General features: G+C 31.2%; 1 protein-coding gene across 1 annotated transcript in view; it reads right to left on the reverse strand.

Annotated features, from left to right (window-relative positions):
* LOC107445460 (uncharacterized) overlaps positions 1–23,202 on the reverse strand; it is a 202,416-nt gene that overhangs the window by 59,413 nt on the left and 119,801 nt on the right. The window contains exon 2 of the mRNA XM_021144441.3: positions 1,191–1,269. Coding sequence (XP_021000100.1) covers positions 1,191–1,269 — 79 coding nt within the window. The remainder of the gene's footprint in view (positions 1–1,190; positions 1,270–23,202) is intronic.

A 23,202-nucleotide genomic window follows, 5' to 3' on the forward strand; every position in this document is an offset into this window, starting at 1 on the left:
AATTAATAAATGAAATTAGCAAATACGATGTGGATTCTGTCTTCTATACTTACACAAGTATGAAATATGGTCAAAAGACGTGCGCTTTCTTCACTAATTAAAAATCTACTTAACTATCCATCTTCTTTTTCATAGTTTATTTTTTAATCTTCACAACATTCCATCTGCATAATTAAATACTTTCTCCAAGTGTAACAAATTCATTTCGTTGAAATGTAAGTAAAAAAAGCTAAAAATGTTACCAAATATGTAAAAAAGGTTTGAAAGTTATAAATTAAACCACTAATTCATTTACTTAACTGCGAAAGAGAAACTTCATTTAATTTAAATGGTAAATAACTACATAAAAACATACTAGAAGAAAGTATTGATAAATATTCTCCCAAATAACTACTTTTTGGAAATGATTGATTAATTTTGAAAATGATTTAATTTGATATCGGTTATAAATGAACTCACTTATGAGATGTTGTTGTTAATTATGCTACTTGCCAATATCAGCAGGCCTGCCAAGAAAACAAACGGACTTTTAAGGCCGAGGGTGCGTTTTTTCTTTTTCGGTGGTGAGGTGTTCAGCCCAGAATACGACTTCAGTTACACACATACGTCACACTCCGTTTTACAGGGAAGGACCAATTATATTTCATTTATTCACCGTAATTGTAATCGTGATTTTTACCTGAACCAGAGAACTATCAATCTTTAATTCAGTACCCAGAGAGGTATTGATTTGTTATGAGAGCTGGAGGATTTTGTGACCCCGTCAGGTTTACTGTGCAGCAGTGACCATTTAATTTACGGGGCTTCTTCATCCGGTGGGATTCGAACTCACGTATCATAAACACGAGCTCAATGACCTATTAACTAGGCTATCCGGGCCCTACTTATCAGATAAGGGTGATTGGTAAATTATTTTCTTTTTTAATAAGTCATATTTTTAAATGTTGTTGATTTTTTCAGAGATTAAAATATTATAAAGAAGAAAAATAATTAAATATATATAATATAGATTCAAAGGATTCCTTAAAGGATTCAAATGTTGAAAGATTCATTAAAGGATTAAAGTTGCTAACAATTTAGAGTAGTCTTATTTAGTCGAGGTTTTTTTTTCAAGAAATCAATGGAGTATGATTTGAATTTCGGATTAAGATTTAAAAGGTTGGCTCTGCTATCAAAGGAAAATGGCCTACCTGGTGTGCCCCTGGGTCCTTGTTCCCCTTTCGGGCAGTGTCTTTTAGCTGATATGCAAAATTCTTCCAAGACTTGGACCTATAAAAATAAACATTAAAATTAATTCTATATATTTTTACTATGCCTGAACAAGTGTACAAATAATTATTTCAATAAAATATTTCATAGGACATAAATCCATTTCTTTTATCCGATACTCAATTTGTTTGTCTTTAGCACAAAAACTTACACAGATAGTATTTATCAAATTAATTTCTTTGGACTAGAGGTTAACTGTTAACCGAGATAAAATTTAATCTGAGATAAGCTTAAAACTAAGATCCGTCACCTAAAGCCGCATTCATACCGACCATGTAACTGTATTTTGTTTTGAAGGAATATTAAAATACAGTTAAATTAAAATTATTAAATCAAAACCATCTAAAATATAAATAAACAGCGGGCCATATTAAAGTTATCAAACGTGACCGGTTCGCGGCTATATAAAGGTTAGGGAGCACTGATTTAATGTACTAAAGGTTTCATTTATCGATCATATTGTCTTAGTGGAAAAAACTTAGCTGTATTACTCTTTATATTAGTTCATGTATTTATAGCGTTATTTTGTAAGTACAATTATTTTAAACTAAAATGTAATTAAGTTATGGTAGTTCATGTAGTACTTACTTCATTTATAAGTGTACTTGAATGCTGAAATCTACCTTTTTTTTATATCTATAGTTTTCTATTATTATTTTTCTTGTTTTGATTTTATCTCCCTGCTTTATACAGCAACACAATAAAGCTTTGCTATATTATTTCTTTCATTCTGTATCTGATTTTCCTAGAGACATTTTTTAAATGCAATCACTTTCTGTTAAAATACACGAAAAAACTAAAACTTTTGATAAATTTCTGAAAGAAAAATTTAAAAAAAAAAATAGTAGACGAAAATATGTGTTTCAAAATTACTCTTATTTTTTCTCCGAGTATTCTTTTCGTTGAGGTAAAAAGAGTTTTTAACTGAGCATTGTTTTTATGGAAAACAAGAAGACAAAAAACTATTCTGTTCCTAGCAAGTAATGTAATTTAACTCTAGAAATGCAAAATTGCTTTATGTTTCCTTCGTCTTTGCTTTGATTATACAAGAAAGTTATGTGGCAGAAAGAGTTTCAAATTTCTTTTTAAAGCAGCACATCTATTTCATTTAAAGTTGAGAATTCTTGAAAAAAGATTCAAACAATTTTCTACTAAGTTTTGCTTATCGACTTACAGTAAAGTTCATGCTAATTAAATTAAATGACTAAACGTAATATTGACTGTAGCGAGTCATCAACTGAGCCGACTCTTCTATATGAAAACCATTGTTTTTATGGAATTTCTCCGTATATTTAACGGCTTAAAACCGTTTTGTTAAAGAAACGGTTTTTCTGCAATTTTCATCCCAATCTACAACGGATTGAATTTGTCAGTTGAAATTCTAATTTTTACAGTGCAGTTTTGCGTTCTATAATATAATTTTACCTTTTCTCTAATAATTTTACAATTATTTTATATACTTTCTCTTACTTTTCATCAATTACTTTATAGTTTTGGATATCGTGTAAATAAGACTGCAATTCGTCAAAGTGGCTGTCAAATTGATATAACATTGAAGTCAAATTGATACAACATTGAAGCGAAATTATCACTGGTACTATTTCGACATAAAAAAACTGCTTTAAATACTTGAGCATGCTCATATTTAAAACATTGAACCACAGTGACTCAGACAGAGAATGCGAATCCTAATAAAGTGACCCAGGTTCATATCCCAGCGATAACTGATTGATACAAATTCTTCCGACGTATTTGCATCTGGTGTGTGTTGAGATTTTTTTGTCACCAAATGGTAAAAGTCTACTTTTACCATATGGTAAAAGTCTTCTGAGTCAACAAAGTTATTTTTATTTGTAATTTTTGTTATAAAATGTGTTTTGTGATGGTAAATAACCAGTGATTGCGAATTTTCTTCGTAATTTTTACGGAAAAAACTTGTTTTTTTATGATAAAAAAACGTTGAGGCTACGGATTTTGTAAATTTTACGGTTTTACACAATTTACGGTTCCGTTTAAAAACCGTAAATTGGGCGAGATTGTTTTACGACGTGCTTGATGTTTTTATAAACATGCATTAAATTTAAACTGAGAAATTTACTGTTTGACTAATGCACATGCATTTTGCATTTTCTAAGTTAAGATCCTCAAAAGAAAATTGTTTCTTTCATGGCAGAAAGTTAGTTCAAATTAAACTGCCCTGAGGTACCACAACTGATTGCTTTCAGATACAGTAAGGTACTGTACCTGGGTTAAGCTTGAGATGGCTGAGCTAGTTTGATTTTAACTTTGTTTGAGCTATAAATACATATTACACAGGAAAATGTTTGAACATTGAGGAAATGAATGAACATTCAGTACTCAAGAAGTATTAAGTCATTTGGTAGAGATGTGACCCTGAATGACCAAAATCAAAAGAATTTCGACTTTCACCGATGAATGTCAGCAATTACATAGTCGCTTTTATGAATGTCCGAAATATTTGTTATATCCGATTTGATATTAATTTATTCGATGATATTATTATATTTATTCGATATTTTAATATCTGTTGAGGAGAGATTAGGAAAAACATCAGTGTTCGGAGTACCGGGTACATATAAACCGAACAGGGGCACTGAACCTTAAAAAAACATCAGTGTAGGGTATTCCGGGCAAATGTATACCGAACAGTGGCACTTAACTAGACCTAGTATACATTTCGGACATTTATCAAAGCAACTATGTGATTGTCAACATTCACCGGTCAAAGTCAACAACCACCAATTTCAGTCATTGACAGTAACAGAGATACATTATATTGCCAATAGTGGCAATAGCCAACGGCAGAGACAGGAAAACAAATGACGAATCAAGAAATAAATATCTGAGAGTAAATTATTTTTACGTTGCTTTTTTACGTGGGTGATATAAAATCCCAGCATCACAATCATATTTTCGAGAATCATTATTTTGATAGCTCTTTGAACAGAAATAAAAAAATATCATTATTTTGGAGTCTTTCGTTCTGTTTGTTACAAATATTGATGAAAAATAAACAGTTATTTTATTTTTATAATTTTTTTGCTTCATTTTTACTCAAAACTTCATACAAGAGATTTAATATAAGAAAATGAATGACATATCCTCTAAAAAAATATATACAAGCATATTTTTGAAAGGTCACAAGTATAACTCCAAAATAGCCATTTTATGGTATTGTTGTTCCTTCAGAAACAAAATAGTTTTTGACAGTTAGAAAGTATTTAACCAGACAAACGGAATGATATTTATAAATATTAAGGTTGAAAAAAATGTTTGGCCATTTATTTAACCCACACTTCGTCAGCTTTTAGACGCACTGTACAAAATTAAGAATGGTTTCCTAATGAAAGAGCCAAATGTTCTTGCTAAATGACTTAAACGTTTGAAGATGACCTTCTTTGGACAAATTGTAAGGGCAAGCAAGAAAAACGAAATCGCCCGAATAGTTCCTGAGTAACTGAATTTAAAAAAAAGGCAAATACTTAAAATTCGATTTTTCAGTCCAATTTAGCTCACATTTTGTATTTTGCCATGCAAAATTAAATTCTTTGAACTGATGTAAAAAATTGTATACCTTAAAATTCAAACTTTTTTCAACCATTATTAAATAAAATAATAAAAAATAATAAATATTGTCGGCAAAAAATTTTTCAATTTGCTAAAAATTTTCTTGAGACTCAGAAAGTTGGTTGGTTGGTGTCGTATCCTCTATTGAATCATATTTCATGGTGTGCTTGAATAGTTTTTGTTATTTCTATGGCATTAAAAGAATACAAATCCTCTTCTGTGGGGTAGTTTAAGAGGTGAAGGCCTGCAGCGACTGCAGGGCAGTTAAAAGCATGATATGGTGTCAGTTCCACATTAAGACAGTTGCCACAGTTTTGATATTTTCTAGTCCCATCTGTAGAAATTTTCATGTTTTTATGATGTTTTGTTCTTAGTCTGATGAGAGTAGTGGCTGTCTTCCTATCGATGTCAAGATTAGTTATTTGATCGAGGGCTTTGATTTTTAAAGGGGTGAATAGTCTTGACTTTGCAGAAGCATTTGCATCTGCCAACGTGGTTGGGATTGTATTTTGATTGAGATCTCTGGCATTTTTAGCCAAAGAATCAGCTATTTCATTGAACTCTAGGTTCACATGGGCGGGAATCCACTGCAAGAAGCATTTTTTCCGGAGACGCTGAAGTTGGACTCAGAAAGTAAAATTAACGTAAGGGTTCTAAACTTTGTTCCTGTTCACAACGACGGATATAAAATGAAATTAAATATCTTATAAAATTTTCCGTTTGAACTAGTTTCTAATGACTTGCTTACGTTATAAAAAAATTCCGGATCATCGTTAAAACTTCTTAGTACCTTGACTACCGATATTTTTTATCGTAAACTTTTATTTAAAGTCTGATATACTGCACTTTCATAGTTTTAATTACTGTAAAATTGCTGAATCACTACAAATAAATCAATATTACTGCAAAAATTAAGATAAAAAAATTTTACTCTAAAACTGAATTTTAAGGTAAAATGGGTTTTATGAATACTGCTTTCAGGATGGACCGTTATTTGATTGGAATTTTTTATAGAGTAGAAATATAATTAAAATATTTTAAATTTCCAATAATTCATGTTATTTAAAAGACACTTAACTATAATGTTTTCTCTTTGTAAAACTTCGCAAATGATAAATATAAATAATCAATAAATAAATTGCAAGGAAATGGGAACTTACATCCATTTGGAAAAAAATCACAGATTGAAGTTAAGATTTAAAACAATCAAATCAGACTACTCTTGCATTCAAATTCTTGCAAGGAGTAATATGAATTATTTACAGTCGAGTAACGCTCTAAGTAAATAAAATTGTTTATTTCGTTAATTCAGTTTATTTTGTTTACGACTGCAAACATTTCCGGATGAATAAACATTTAATGTAAAATGAAAGTTCAAATATAATTCTTAATAAATCATTCAAAATATTTGACCAAATTTGCTTTACTTGCTTACATCTCAATTTCTAAATTATTCATTTAAAAAGCTCTCTTAACAAGGCAATGTTAAAAGAGCAAAAAATTGTTTATGTTGTCACAATTTTCAAACTATTTATTTTGAAAAGTGCTCCTATTCTTTTTCTGTATATAAAACAAAAGCACACATTTACAGTAAATATTTAAATTCAAAATGTTGTTTTAATAATTTTTTTTAAATTTATATTAGTTTACAATTAATTATTTCAATAATACCAAAAAGCCTACACAAAAATATTAGAAATGTACATTTAATTTAATGCATTTAAATTTCATTATATACACATATTTTTCCTTAAAAAATTTTTTTATTCACATGAATTATTAATTTTACATCCGAAATTTTTAAATTTGATTTTATGTTTATTGAAGTAATTAATTACAAACTAACTAATTATAAAGCAACGTTTAACAAATAAATCCCTGTTTGTAAGTTTTTTTCTAACATGAATTATATGTTGCTTACTTTTTTTGATATTTTATGATAGGAAATTCCAAAGTTCGAATAATAGCAAAGAAAACTGCATGTTTTGCTTTTAAATTTGCGCACTTCGCGCTAATTTAAAATTGCATTAATTTTTGAAAATTGTGAAACTTTTATAATAACGAAAAACTAAAAAAAATTTTGTTCACATATTTTCAGATTTGAATTATTTTACTCATTTAAACAAAATTTTACGATCATACAAAATCATTGGTGCGCTGGCAGTACAATTGCGAACTACTCTATAAAAATTATAGTGTTATACCTATTTGATTTTGGTGTTGAAAAATTCTAAAAAGTTGTTGGTTATTTTGAAGTTAATACCGATGCAATCGTTCACTCAAACTTTTAAAGGTTGGGCCGACAGGACTGTGTAATGGTCAGGGAGCTGACCTCACATCAGAAAGGTCTTGGGTTCGAATTACGGACAAGGCATCGATTTTTTTTTATTTTCTGTACTTTCTTCCCTTACTGTGGGAGCAATGTAGGCCCACCTAAAATGGTTCCCTTGAAAGAGTGGCCAACAAATTTTCCATACCTAAATGACGATCCTCAATCGGGTGGGGATTTGAAGAAAAACTATATTCATATATATATAAGTGTAGTGTGGCTGGGTGGCGCAGTTGGTTTGTCGTCGGCCTTCTGAGTCCAAGTCTGCGGGTTCGATCCCCGGCCCAGACACACGGATTTCGGGAAGCAGAAAATCCTCAGCGGCCATGCCGTATGATTATGCGGCATGTAAAAGATCCCTGGAGTGCTTTATTGGCTCTTGGCATTTCCGGCAAAATTAAATTCCTAGTGCACTTTACCATCCAAATAGAGTCTCGGTGCTGCCATCTAGTGTGACAGAAACTAGACGTCCAAATTGACATGGCCAACGGTATCTCACCTATTGAGGGTACCCCATACCACTTCTGGAGAACGCACTAGGTCTGCTCATCGGGAAGACTGATTTTGCAGCTCATAGGAAATAAAATATAGGTATAGTTAAATCCCAACTCCTACAAATGGAAAAGATTATGCCAAGGTCAGATGCATTGGATTATTTTGACTTCATCAGCGTTGGATAATTTTGAAAAATCAGCGTTGGCTTATTTTGGATATCGCCAAGAGTTTGTTTACATAAGACAGTAATTTTCATCCACGCCACTATACAGTATCGTTAAAATATGTATCTGTATTTTTAGGTACGTAATATGGTTAATTTTATATTTTTTTAAATATCTGTGAGCTGCATTAACTAATTGTATAATATTTAGTTTCTGTACTTCTCAGTTTTGTTAAGCAGAGTTCGAATTCATATTAATATTTTATGTGTGCTGAGGGTATATTTTCAAAAAAAACTTATTTTATTTTAAGAAATAATATATGCAGACATCCTAAATTTATGATTCATGATACTGGTTCTTATGTGCATCATATCTTACTGTTGCTATAAATTTGAGTTTTACTTAATAACAAGCATGGTGGTAAAAGTGTGTAAAAAGGAATAGTACAGGACACTACTTTGGTGTAAAGTAGTCACCATAATTTTTGGCGTGCAAATACATGAAAACTTTTACAGTGTATGGAGTAATCAGGAATTATGTTTAAACCACCTTTATATTCTGATGGCCATTTACATATCCTTTGTTAACTTGGTAAAAAGGGTGGTACTTTGCTTACAATTATTTTGGTGGTACTTTACAATTACTTTGGTGGTATGCTTAGAATTATTTCGCGTAAGAGAAGAGAAGAGAAGAAACGAATGAAAGATAAGCCGACACCGAAATATTTACATTAGTTTATTTACAATTTTTTTAAAAATTTAATTAAATTATTTTTTTATTTAATTTTTAGTTTTATAAATATTATAAATATGAATATGAAATATGAAAAGGGAAGATGAAAAAAAAAACAAGGAAAAAACTAAAAAAATAAGCTAACAATTGTCATTCTAAAGAATACCAATAAGGAGATGCATACAATATTCTAGCAGGAGAGGGGAGTTACCAGACTAATGCAGGTAGGGAAATTTGACTATGATAAGTTTGCTAAAAATTAAAAGAAGTGAATCAATACTTTGCTTGAATTTATTTTTTTCTTTTGAAAGTAAAATAAAATGCACCATGAAACTGAAATAAATTTAGCTTGTATGTGTCTCCGAGATAGTTTTAATAAAAATTCATAAAAATAAATCCTAAAAATAAAAGCATTCTTTAATACCTAGTAATATGTATAGTTATTTATTATCATAAAAAAACTAAAACAGTCATATTATATTTGATTTAACGTTTACCCAGTTGAAGATTCGTCTTTGGTTGTCATTTAGCTGATTAAGTAGGCTAATTTTCACTATGCAGCGCAAAGAAAACCTAATTTATCCGCAAATGCATGTAAAAATATGCATCCCATTAAAGACTTAAGAACTCCCTAGTCTTCCGTGTGAGTCACCAACCATAAGTAATGTGAAGCTGATTGAGAACCAAGCATCTACTTTTTAATTTAGCTATTCAACACCAGGAATAAAATTAAATAAAATGGATAATGAAAGATAAATTCAATCCAAGGTATCTTGGAGTTTGTGTTTAATCTAAATTCTAGGAAATAAAACCTAAAAATGAAAGACTCTTTTATAACTATTAATATACAGACTAACTCAATACAGTAAACAATACAGTGTCCCTCTACATTCCTTTTCCAACAAGGACGTGAGTCTCTTCATTGTTGCCTATAAATTTATTTTCTGCATCATTAAGAGTTTTGGAGTATCACGTGACCAGCAAACCAAAACAGCATCCTATGTAACTTCGTACCAACAAGCAACTCCACTGGAATTCTAAACAAGAGAAAGACACTTTTCTGACTCTGAAGGTTTGTTTAGACGCCCTTGATTTACGTCCACCTTGGCCTTAAAAATATTTTTCGGTAACTTTTGAAATATATTCGGAAAAATAAATATCCTCTTCAAACGGGTCAAAGAAAACGGCATAGATAAATCTGGGAAAGTTTGAGCACAATTCAACTAAATAGTTAAAACAAATCTAAATATTTAATATAAGATATATGATTAATGCTGACTACGTTTGTTTTTGGTGTATTTTCATTGCTACTTCATAGTTAGGATTTAATTTAATGCTATTAATATGTTTGCTATGTACGAAAATGTTATAACACAGCGTTCCCAAATTACAATTTCTGTAAGAATACTTCTCCTTAAGTTAATTATTAATTTGGAATAACAATACATTTTAAAATACTAAATTTCGTAAAGAAATAAATCCCATAACTTAAGATTTTTTTACTTTTTTTCTCTATATTTCTATCACGTGGCTGGGTGGCGCAGCTGGTTTGTCGTCAGCCTTCTGAGCCCAAGTCTACGGGTTCGATCCCCTGCCCAGACACCGGATTTTTGGGATGCAGAAAATCATTTGCGGCCATGTCGTATGATTATGCGGCGTATAAAAGATCCCTGGAGTGCCTTATTGGGTCTTGGCATTTCGGGCAAAATTAAAATTCCTAGTGCACTTTAGCATCCAAATAAGAGTCTCGGTGCTGCCATCTAGTGTGGCAGAAACTAGACGTCCAAATTAACATGGCCAACGGTATCTCACCCATTGTGGTGGTCCTGAAAGAGTGGATACCACTTCTGGAGAACTCACTAGGTCTGCTCATCTGTGCTCACTTGTGCAGCTCATTGGAAGTAAAAAAATAAAAAACAAATAAACTTTCTCTATCACAAAGTTTTTATATTTTATACTAATCTACTGCGAAATTAAGACCATGTTATATGATAATAGTACGTCTACCGATATTTTTTCCTCTGAACTTTGGATTCTGACTAAACTAATAACACCTCACTAAAAAATTAAATTTACAATATTTATATTACATGGTTTCTCAACATAACTTTACTTGCTTATAGAAAGTGGTTCTTCTTCCAATAGAAATAGGAACATCAATTGATTACCGTTTAATCGATGAAGCGAGGGAGTGCGACAAACGTGACACTTTTCCTCAATGAGTTTGCCAAACATCACTTAAACGTCATTTAATGATTGCATTACGTCAGCAACGGTCACAGGAAATGAAGGGAGGTCTGCAAATCTGTTTTTCCTCCTGATTTCGTATACGTCGTCCAAAAAATTCGTTATTTTCTTCCTTCCTAAGAGTTTTCTAGTTTACGTGAGTTCTGAAGGCAGAATGTGTACCAGAATAACTTCTTTTCTGCTACAAGTAATACTGATTCAAAATGACTAGTCAACTGGTTATGTCTGGTAAAAAGGAATTAATTATATAAGTTTCTAATATTGTGCATGAAAATATTTCGAGTTGTTAAAGGAAAGGAAATCGTTTTTCAATAAAATAGATAAGTTCAAGTGCTGCTTATTTTAAGTTAATTTTCATATTACAACATTTAACTGAAATAATTGGTATTTCCCCAATCAAAACTGATCCCATATCCCTGAAATTATTAATACTTAATATGAAATTATTTTCAATTCGTATGCACTATTAGTACACGGAATCGTCAGCCAAAAGATCTAATAAAATTATCGTTCTCAATGGTAATAGCTCTTCTGATAAAAAATAAACAGCACAGTTAATAAAAACAAAATATACGACCTTTAAACCATTAGTTTAGAAATTCTTCCATTCCTATGGTAACGATTTAACGGAAATTTTGGTTTGAAAATTATATTTGTTATTACCACTCATTTAGTGAAAAATATAAAACTGAAAATTAAATTTAACCGTATAAATGGTTATTATACTCTATTTTATGCTCTATAATTGTGATCTAAAGTATGATGATAAAATTATCAAGTTCTAACATATTTACCAAATTTAATCACGGATTATAAAACCACATTTTATTAATCATTTTGCCAAAATCGCTTCGAAAGCGCTTCGGTAAAAGCTACCGAACTTTTGGTGCTCCCATGGAGTCAGAAGCACGGTAAATTTTACCATATTCTGCTAGTTTTTAACGTACACTTTTTATCAATGCGCAGTATGACAATGAAAATATCCATTGCTCTTTGTAGGTATGGGGGTTCATTGAGGCTAAGGCTTCACAATTTTGTAACTAACGGCCTAGTTGTAGCAATGTCGTGAGCATTGAACACCAATCGCATTTTCCTTCCAGTGATGCTGAATCTGATACTAGGTAGCTTCAGTTGCGATCGTCAGATTGGATCTAAGTATTCAACAATAACAGATCCGTAGGCCGGGATAGCTTGGTTGGTAGGGCACTGGGTCCATGTCCAAGAGCTTGTGGGTTCGATTCCAGTCGGTTGAAGACTCTCCGCGTAGTAAATGGTGACTGATGCACGATAAATCTGTCGAGTCGCAAAGTCCTCCGTGTTCCCTTAACAAATCAATACCTCTGGGGGTACTGATATAAGTTTTCCCTATCTTCTGGATAGCTTTAAATTACAATATTACGGAAATGATCATTAGCAGTCCTAAACCTAAAATTGGGTCTGCTGTTCAACGACGGATATAATATATATAAAATTACGGATCGGTGTCTTAGCTACTGCGCTCTCTCGTAATATGAATATGCTATCAGGAAAACATGATATCTGACCCAAGTTCATATCTAAATCGTGATTTTCATCAGTGTCTTAGCTTTAAAAATTGTCCAAAATATTTCTACGACATTATTTCGTGATAGATATTGGCATTCAGCTTGCAATGGTTGCTAAAAGTATTTTTTTAATTCAAATTTCGTCTTCTTATTATGAAGAATATTGGCATTAAGAGGAATCAGCATGGTTTAATTCAGTGGTTCCCAACCTGGGGGCGATCGCCCCAAAGGGGGCGATGGAGCTTCTTAAGGGGGCGATAATCCTTAGGGGGGCGATCAAGGGGCGACGAGTCCTCAAAAGATAAAAATTGCTAATAATATTAATAATAAAAGCTATTTGAGATTGAAATTGAAAATATATATGAAACCTATGGTTCTGGTGTAGACAAAGAACTATGATAGTTAAAAATTTAAAAAAATTCAACTGCAGGATCGTTTTCGTCATACTATTTGGTATAGCAGGCGGAAATCTGATAAGTCACTCTGGTCCTCTGAACAATAATACTGTTTCCAGGCGTATTGATGAGATGGCCGCCGACGTTGAATCAAAACTCATCAAATTTCTGAAAGAAGGTAAATTTGCGTTGCAGATTGATGAATCAACTGTGATAGATAACAAAGCTGTTTTAGCTTACGTGAGATTCATAAATGAGAGTAAGGAGATTAACGAGGAAATGTTGTTTACAAGAACTTTGAACACAGATACAAAAGGATCGTCGATTTTTAAATTGGTCAAAGATTATTTTGAGGTAAAAGAAATTCCCCTCACAAATGTAAGTGCTTGTGCAACAGATGGTGCTCCAACCATGTCTGGTTGTCATACTGGGTTTCTGGGTCACCTTAAAAAAGAAGTACCGGAAGTTATCTCACCATTCATTATGTCATTCATCGTCAACTTTTGGCTGCGAAAAATTGGTTATTTCTGGCATCAATAAAATAAAAGCTAATTCTCCTAATAACCGTTTGTTCCGAGAACTTTGCCATGAAAATGATGAAGATTTCGAATTCCTGCTCCTACATACAGCTGTGAGATGGCTTTCAAAAGGAAACTGAGCCGTTTCTTCGAATTGCTGGATTCGGTTACTGAGTTTCTCGACACCACTGATCCTGTTTTAAGTGAGAGTTTGAAGCAACGCAAGTTGGAAACTGCGTACCTCACTCATAGTTTTGAAAAAATGAAGGAAATCAACGTAAAACTTCAAGGAAATAAAATGAACATTATCAAGGCTAAGGGAATCATATCTTCATTCATCGCCAAGTTTGATATCTACAAGTCAAACATTGGTCGCAAAGAGCTAATGCAATTTCCAACTCTTAAAAAGTGTTCAATGGCAGATATCGAGATTCTCGAAAATAAAATCTTAATTTTTACTGATCACCTTGATCAGTTATGGAATCAAGATTTAAAGATTTGATGAAATTAGAAATTCCGGATTGGATTTTCGATCCTTTCTCTTTTGAAGTTGTGGATAAGCTCACTTCCTCTTTGTAGACTGAGATTTTAGATTTGAAGTATGACTGTGAGGCTAAAGTCGTCTTTAAAAAATACGGTTACGAGTTAGCTTGGGTAAAGCTTATGGACACTTATCCACAATTGTGGAAACAAACTGAGCCGCTTCTCATCTCGTTCCCGTCAACATATTTAGTGGAGAGAAGATTTAGTTCTGTCTTCCAGCTGCTCACAAAGCAAAGAGATAGGTTGGACATTTGCTTCAAAGGAGGCCCGTCCCGCGTTTAAATCTGACTAGCATAAAACCTGACATTCAAGTTTTAACTTGAAATACACCAGCACAGGGTAGTCGTTGAAGTGGTAAAAATGTACTTTCTCCATCTTCATTTTTTTTTCTCAAGTTTTAGCTGTTAACGTTTTAACTTTTTCTTGATTACATTAAAATATGAATTTAAAAAATGTACTTTTGTTTTTATTATTCTGTTTTAAATATCATTTCTTTTTGAAAAAAAATAATTTTTTTTAATTAATAAAAATGACAGGATAAATGTGCCTCCTTATTTGCATTACAATTTAAATTAAAATCAAATAACATAGCATATTTTCAGTGTTTGGTTGCTCACAAGCAACAATGAATGGTTTTTTGAGCAAAAAGAGAAAGGGGCGATATGTGTCAGCCAACCCCAAGAGGGGGGCGATGGTCCACAAAAGGTTGGGAACCACTGGTTTAATTGAATGTTCAATATCAGTGCATAATTATGCCACTATAAAAAATAAATAATGAATTGAAAACAAAAATATATCGGAGATCCGCTAGAGTAGATATGTAAACGTTGACATTAAGTAATTCTGATCTTTATCAAGGTGACGTATATGTAAATGTTAAGATCGGTATAAATAGTATGGTTACATATTACATTAAGGTCAACATAGACTCATTTAGTAATATTTTTCGCAATCTAATTACTCCTGTTAACACGAATTTATTGATCAAAATCAAACGAATTAGTTGAATAAGAATTCTCAGAAATACAATTAAGACCTGACGTTAGCGAAAACGTATACATTATAATGCCATTTGTAGTAACTACGTAGAACAACATAATAGTGGATAATGGCAATTGATTATACTCAAGTTGCTCTAATTAACTGATTCTCTTACAAGATACCCATTTGTATCCATTTTAAAGGAAAAAATGGTAAAAGCTTGTAACCATAATATTATTGTTCAAATTAATCTTTCTCTACAACAGGAGAAAAGGATATAATTTTGAAATATATAAGATCTTTAATAGTGATGATATCATTAAATCTATTAAACTAAGTAGAATGAGATGGGGCGGGCATGTTGTGAGAATGAGCCCAGAACGAACAGCATTAAGAGTCTTTAATGCAACCCCCTCCAATAAAAGGCTAAGAGGAAGGCCCAAAAAGAGATGGAAAGACTGTGTGGATGAGGATTTTACCATCTTAAAAGTAAAGAACTGGGAATCAATTACTGGGAGAAGGGCAGAATGGGAAAAGCTTCTGAGTAAGGCCCAGGCTCACAAAGGGTTGTCGTGCCAATGCTGATGATGAATCTTTCTCTAACCTGATTTCCCGATTCTCTGGTTTAGTTTAAGCAAAAATATGGTTCATTTTAATACTTTATTTAAAATTTGTACTATTCCTAGGGGCTATAATCATATTTTGTATAATCATGTTACTAATGTTAAGCATGTTTTATTGATAAATTATAATAAATAAATTATTATTCATTAGAAATTTTTGCCATTTTGTTTTAATGCTGGAGTTTTAAAAGGAAAAATAAACAAAGAAAAATAAATTAAGCAGTTCTTAAACTTTAATAACCTATTGCTAAAACACTTATTTATTGAATATTTAAAGCCATATGCATGCAAAATTATATTAAGATAACCGATTATTTTCAGTTAAATTTGAAACTTTAAGCTTTTAAGCTCTTTTCTTCACAATATGCGAAAAAACACTTCATAATATGAATAATAAGTAAAATGTTCTAAGTTTTTGTTCCTTAATTTTTTATTGGTAAAAAAAGGTTTATAAAATGTAACATAACTTCAAAGTAATCTAGTCATTTTCTCCTTGAGAGTAATAATGGGAAATTTTATTTCAGTAAAAGCGCAGGCCAAAGTAATCAACTCTCTATGAAACACTTATAACATTTTTAAGATTGTGTTATTGAGAAACTAAGAAGTTGCACTTTACATTTAGCACCATTAATGCTAATAGCACCATCAAATTAAAGAACAACAGTATCTAATATTTATTAAAGAAGTACATTTTTCAACAGCTTTTTTTAACTGCATTTTTTTGTATGTTAAAGAAAATATTCTCAACTAACTATCAAGGAAAGTATCGAATTCTCACTCACAAAGCAATATTTTTTTTTTCTTTACGGTAAGTTTTTCTCTTTTTCCTTCTTTTTTGTTATATACTACTTCCTATAAAACATTATACCCTTTTTGCATTGGTTTCAGAAACACAAATTATTGAAAAATAATACAGATATATTCCGCTGCAAGTTGAGAAAACACTATTGCGGTAAAGAATTGAAGTAATCATCCGCAACTACTTATAGTTCCGCTTTATTTCATTATCAAACTACATAAATATACTTTCAAAACAATACAAAAGCTTTTATGACATATATCACAGAATTATTAAAAAAAAAATTATCACTTCGCAGTCTTACTGGAATCCTAGACTTAACGCATATTTCGATAAATAAGGAAAACATTTGATCTTTAAAAAGAAACAACAATATGACGTTGCAAGAGCATTGGATTACTAAAAATGGACTACTAAAAATGACGAGTCTTATGCTGACATGCCCTTAACAAATCAAATAAAAGATAAAGAATTTTTACTTTTGTTTCGCTGTAGAAGAAAATAGTCTGCAAGAAGCAATATTTGTTATTCTTTAATTAGTTTCTTTAAATGTGAGCCGAAAAGTTTATATCTGTTACGATTTTTGGATATCATTATAACAAAAAAATTCTTATCACTCGATAAAAAAAAATTTTTTTTTGTTATTTATATTATTCAATAAGTTTTGTTTTTCGCATTTTACACGATTTAAGGAAGCGAAAAAGAAGGCTGTGAAAATGCTGTGCTACTTGTGCTGTACTACGAAGGCTGTGCTACTTGTAAAAAAATTAGCTTTATTGGAGAGTTAAATTTAGGTCATCTTCTTTGTAAGGCGAATTGTACCAATTGAACTAACTATTTCAATACTCAACGATACAATACGATAATGCTACCTCTATGCTTTCAAACAATCATTTATTCAAAGAACATCATTTAAAAACCAACATGACATTATTCGCGGCAAACCTAATTTTTATATAGGGGTTACCCAAATGAAAAGTTGATTACGTCAGAATGACTGCAGCTATAGCAGTGCCACCGAACCGAAATATGAAGTTCGTGGGAGGTATGCACTGCGTACGGCGTTCAACAGTTAAGGTTGTTCGGGATAGAGAAAATTGATTAAAAGTAAAGTTCGTGCTATACATGGATGCATCCACATTGGAACAACGATTGATTTCCTGCAATAAAGAAGCACTATTAAATTAGTACAATACTGCAGTATTCTGTCAGAACTACGAAAAGCGATCAAAAGCAAACCGCTCGTCCCTCTCCCAGAATGATTTCTCACCCTGCAATACCCATCCATACGTCTCCCGTGAAATCCAGACGACCTTACAAAATTTCAGTTGGGAAGTGCTGAAACATCCGTTGTACAGTTTTGATTTGTCACCCAGTGACTTCCACCTCTGTAGGCCACTAAAGAGAGCGTTACCTAGGGCACGTTTCTATTCGGATAACGAAGTGAAGAAAGCTGTGCATGACTTCTTCCAGAATCTATCACAATCTATCTATGACAAAGACATAGACCCCTGATACCTAAATGATGGACTGTGTTACAACGCCCATGGTGATTACATATGATTTCCATTAAATGTATTCTTTTAATTCAACTTGTCCACTTTTCATTTTGATAACCTTTATATATTTTATATAAGTTCAATATGTCACCAAATTTATTGGTTAAGAGACTTTATTTTGTAAAATCATTAGAATAATGTAAATGGGCTGCGTAACCTCGTCAGTACTTAATGATAAGCTTAGCCGTGAGTATACTATAGTTACGAATATAGTTATTAGTTTACTCTTGGATTTTACACAAATGGTAAAGTTGATGCTCGTCGTACCTTATCGTTAAACCTTATTGAATCCGTAATGTCATGTTAAGTTAAACTTATTGGACAAAGTAAATTTAATTACAAGATATTATTGTTTAACTTGAACAAGAACATAGATGCACACTTTTTAAGGTTGTTGAAAGTTTACTCAATATTAAGGCTAAAGCAGAATAAAATAAGACTAGAATTGCGTGCTATGTTTCATTTTTTCAAGCAATTATTGAAAGCTATGTAAGAAGACTGTGTAAAATATATATAAAAAAAACAAACAAAAACTATATCTAAGGGGCTTTAAATATTTGCTACATCATAGCTAATTTCAATTTTGAAAGATCAAAAAAATCATATGTTGAATTTTTCATGTTATGAGAATATTTCTCGCTACAGTTTTTTTTTTACTTATTAAAAATTATTAAAAGTTATTAAAAGTTTTTATAAATTATTAAAAGTTTTGTCTTAACACCAATATAAAATACTTTTTTGTCTTTTCATGTCAAAATGAAATCCAAATTTAAATGGTATTTATGTTCGCGTATACGTTAAATCCATAAAAAAAACTTTGATGCAAATACAATAAGAAAAGTTATATGCTTTTAAACAATTGCTAAATAACGTATTGGCCTAGTATCAATAGTAGTGGCTATAAATTTTGCTTATTTTTTTTATGGGAAAACCACTTCTAGGAAGCATTTAAGAATTGTCGCGTCGTAGGCAACTTGTAAAATGTTGGAATTCCTATGCTTTCAGGCAATCGTTAAAAAGACATTGTTTGAGCATCCATATGGAGGGATGCGGATTCTTTTTTATGTCAAATAAAAAAAAAATGGCCCACTAATCGAAGAGCCATGAAGACGATACACAAAGGACATACAACTTGCTATATTGGTGTATTGATTTTCGTTAACGTTGTTCGGAAAGCCTTTTTGGTTAACACTGCTTGGTCTCCAGAGATTTCTATTTTATTTCTGGAAGATGGAAAAAACTCCGTTAATAGAATTTATATCACATTTGTTTCTTTACTTTAGTTACTTGGAGTTTGTAACAGACTAATTTGTTTTTTTAAAGTGAAAATTTTGATAAGCTTATTAGATTAACATCATTAAAATACTATTCATTTTTTGTAAATTTAGAACTATTCAAGAATGGTTATTATGTATGTCAGGACTATGAGGGTCAGGTGGGTGAAGAAGACAGAGAATGTCGTTTACCGGGCGTGAAGAACCAAACGATTTTTCAAAGAGAAGGGGACCCTTACTTGGTATGGATAGAGAGAGATGAATATATAGAAAGAGAGAGGAATATAGATAAATAGAGGTGTTGCAGAAAAAAGAACACTCGTTCCTTTCAGTAGATATGAGTGAAAAAAACAAAGCTTTATGTTTCTTTATTAAAATATATCTTTATGTATATAGCCGAATATAATAATCAAGAATATAATGAAAAGAACTAAAAATCCCGAAATCATTGAGTCTGGGGTTCAAACAAGAACGAAACGTAACGCCAACCTCTCGTGATTTAGAAGCAGTATTTAATAACAAATTTAATTCAAATAAAGATAGGATATTCAAAACGTCATGAATAAAGCACAATCAAGAGCGCAAAAATGGACATAATATAGTTTCGGTTGTATAAACAGTGGTTTTTCAATAGAAAAAAAAGGAACAGCAAGCATTGAAGAAAATAATAAAAAAGGGAAATAAAAAAGAGGTAAGTGGAAGCGGGTGAGAATGCCAGGTGCGCAAAATTCAGAAATTATATTGAAATTTATAAGCATTTTACAAAATGGGGAATGATTCCCTGAAGTCAAAGTCAGTAGCTGATTAACAGAATTGAATGATTCAATTGAACACTGCTCCTCAATTACTCAACATGATTCTTGAGAAACATTTAATCTCTTAAAAAAATTTTATAATTTAATTAGTTACTTTTCTATTATCCATTCCTTTGCCAATATCGCAAATCTGCAGTTTGGTTAACTAAAAATTTAGTTAAGTAATAGTAGTACATGTTTTCAGATTATTACAACCGTTGGCGGTAAATTTTGAAGAGAAAAAAATCCTTGAGAAAATTTTTTTATATTTTATGAAGTCATTCTTACAAAACTTCATTTTTAATAACTGATTGCGATCGCAGACAACTTTAAAATTAGGTTTTATAATTGTGTACAAAACTGAACATTTCATATTTGAACTATCTACCTTGAATTTTTTTATGTTAGACTAACGATTGATAATAAAAGTAAAAGTGAAAACTGGAGACGTAAACAGAGATAAGAAAAATAAATAATAATTTTGCGTATTGTTTGAAACAATAAAAAGTTATCGTAAATATTTATTTTCATTACAGATAATTAACCAGCCGGTTAAAAGAAAATATTCTGTTTTTTAATTATATATTTTAGATGCATAACATTAAATTATGCTACTTTCCTAAATGAAATTTTGTTTAAAATGCGTAGATTAAATGTTTTTTGATTTAGTGTTCTTCCCAAGAAAAATTTTTTGAAGGTTTTCCATTGATGGTCCAACATAATAATGATGGCAAGGATCAATAATTCCATCATGAATCATTATATTTTCGGATGATAACCAGCATAAGTAACCATCACCTCAATGTAGGAATTCGGACTGATTTATGATGGTCCAACATAAAAATCGTAACTTTTTTGATGGTTTGATCATGCTGAACCATCAGAAATTTCCCTCATCATCTCATTTTGAAACGATCATGAACCACCATCTTCCCAATCTGGGCATTAAGACTGATTTATGATGGTCCAACATAAAAATCGTAACTTTTTTGATGGTTTGACCATGCTGAACCATCAGAAACTTCCCTCATCATCTCATTTTGAAAAGATCATGAACCACCATCTTCCCAATCTGGGAATTCGGACTAATTTATGATAGTCCAACATAAAAATCGTAACTTTTTTGATGGTTTGATCATGCTGAACCATCAGAAATTTCCCTCATCATCTCATTTTGAAACGATCATGAACCACCATTTTCCCAATCTGGGAATTCAGACTGATTTATGATGGTTCAACATAAAAATCGTAACTTTTTTGATGGTTCGATCATGCTGAACCATCAGAAACTTCCCTCATCATCTCATTTTGAAAAGATCATGAACCACCATCTTCCCAATCTGGGAATTCGGACTAATTTATGATAGTCCAACATAAAAATCGTAACTTTTTTGATGGTTTGATCATGCTGAACCATCATACATTTCCCTCATCATCTCATTTTGAAACGATCATGAACCACCATCTTCCCAATCTGGGAATTCGGACTAATTTATGATAGTCCAACATAAAAATCGTAACTTTTTTGATGGTTTGATCATGCTGAACCATCAGAAATTTCCCTCAAGATCTCATTTTGAAACGATCATGAATCACCATCATCCCAATCTGGGAATTCGGACTGATTTATAATGGTACAGCATATAAGAAAATTAAAAAAAATTGTTTTGATGGTATTTTCGTGAGAACCAACAAGAATTCCCATCATGGAAATGTATAGTTGGAACCATCATGGACCATCACGGATCATCATGAATTGTTGGTCCATGAGAATCAAACTTATCCTGAGGGTAAACCATCATAGTATTAAAGTAGCATTTTCCATCATGGAATGATGGAAGTTTGTCGGCTTGTCAAACACCATGAACGCATGATGGAAAATGTTGGATGAGGGTGACCATCAAATGATGTTGGACCATCATGAATCGCACTGAAACCAACATATACCATCAAAATGTTTTGATGTGACCGTCAAGAATTTTGACTCGGGTTAGTAAGAATTGTGCTTTTAATCATTATAATCGAATGCCTACTTTCAGGCGCCTTTTTTTTCTTGAACCACTCCAATCGTATGTCTGTTATCAGCAACCGCAGCACAGACCCATTACAGATCTTTTATTGCATCTTTATTGCATTGTATCTTATTATATTGGATCCTTTATAGTATTGTATCTCAATAATACTATAGTCGATTGGCTTTGTAAGTATGTGAAATTTAAAAAAAATGTGTTTAAGCGTAATCTATTTTATCCTACTTAGAAAAGAATTGTTTTTTCTTCATTCCGTGCCTATTATTTTCGCCCAACAAAATTAATTCATACCAGAATGACTACTATGTCAAAACATAAAACCACCACAAAAGGTAAATCTATAGCAAAGGTTTTATTTTTTTAATTGTCGGTTAAATGCAACCTCGAATTAATATCTTTAAACTGTGACATGCTGTACGTAATTAAACTTTCTCTATTTAAAGTATACATTACGATTAAAATTAAATTTTTATAAGAATAAAAGAAAGAGGGAGTACAAGCAAAAATAAAGACAGGCAGTGTAAACAAAGATAATAAATGAACAATAATAGAGCGCATCGCTTTAAACAAAGGAAAAAAATTAATTGTTAAGAATTTATATTAATCCCGAGAATTAACCATTCCGTTAAAAGGAAATATTTCTTTATTCCGTTGAAAATTCTAAGAAGCATAACAATCGCGATTAATTGTTTTTCGTACATGAGTGCTTCAATTATTTTTATTTTTTGAAACATTTTATACAAATTATAAGCTATTAATAATAAAAACAAGAATAGTTTTAAGGGAATAATAAAAGGAGTAATTTAAAGCATGATAGCTTTAATTTGTTAAATTATTTTTTTGGAGATTAAGCTGAGAATTTAAATCTTTTGTTTATCTAAATTAGCTTTCTACACAAAATAATTGAACACAAAAACACCAACTTCTGTTTTACACATTGTCAAAATTAAAGAGTAGAGAAAAATTTCCAGATGCCTTTAATAATTAGCAATATTTACGCACTTCTTTTTATTCTCAAGCATTTAATGAAGGAATTTAAATGATGAAATAAGAATTTTAGAGAGACAAAACGTCTTCACGTATATGATGCATTTTTTAAATAAATGAAACTGTTTTATTTAATAAATCACTACCGAATTGTGAGAAACATTTTTTAATAAGAACATTAAATAATTAATGAGCGCAAACTGTTTTAATTGGTTAATTGTTTCGAAATTTTTTATAAATATTAAGATTAATTACAGAAAATTAGAACGAAGCTGTGTAAAAATCTAAACCTTTTCAAATTAGTAAAAATGAATAATTATGCTAATAAACG

The sequence above is a fragment of the Parasteatoda tepidariorum genome, chromosome 7 (genome assembly GCF_043381705.1).
Source record: "Parasteatoda tepidariorum isolate YZ-2023 chromosome 7, CAS_Ptep_4.0, whole genome shotgun sequence".
In the NCBI taxonomy this organism is placed as follows: domain Eukaryota; kingdom Metazoa; phylum Arthropoda; class Arachnida; order Araneae; family Theridiidae; genus Parasteatoda; species Parasteatoda tepidariorum.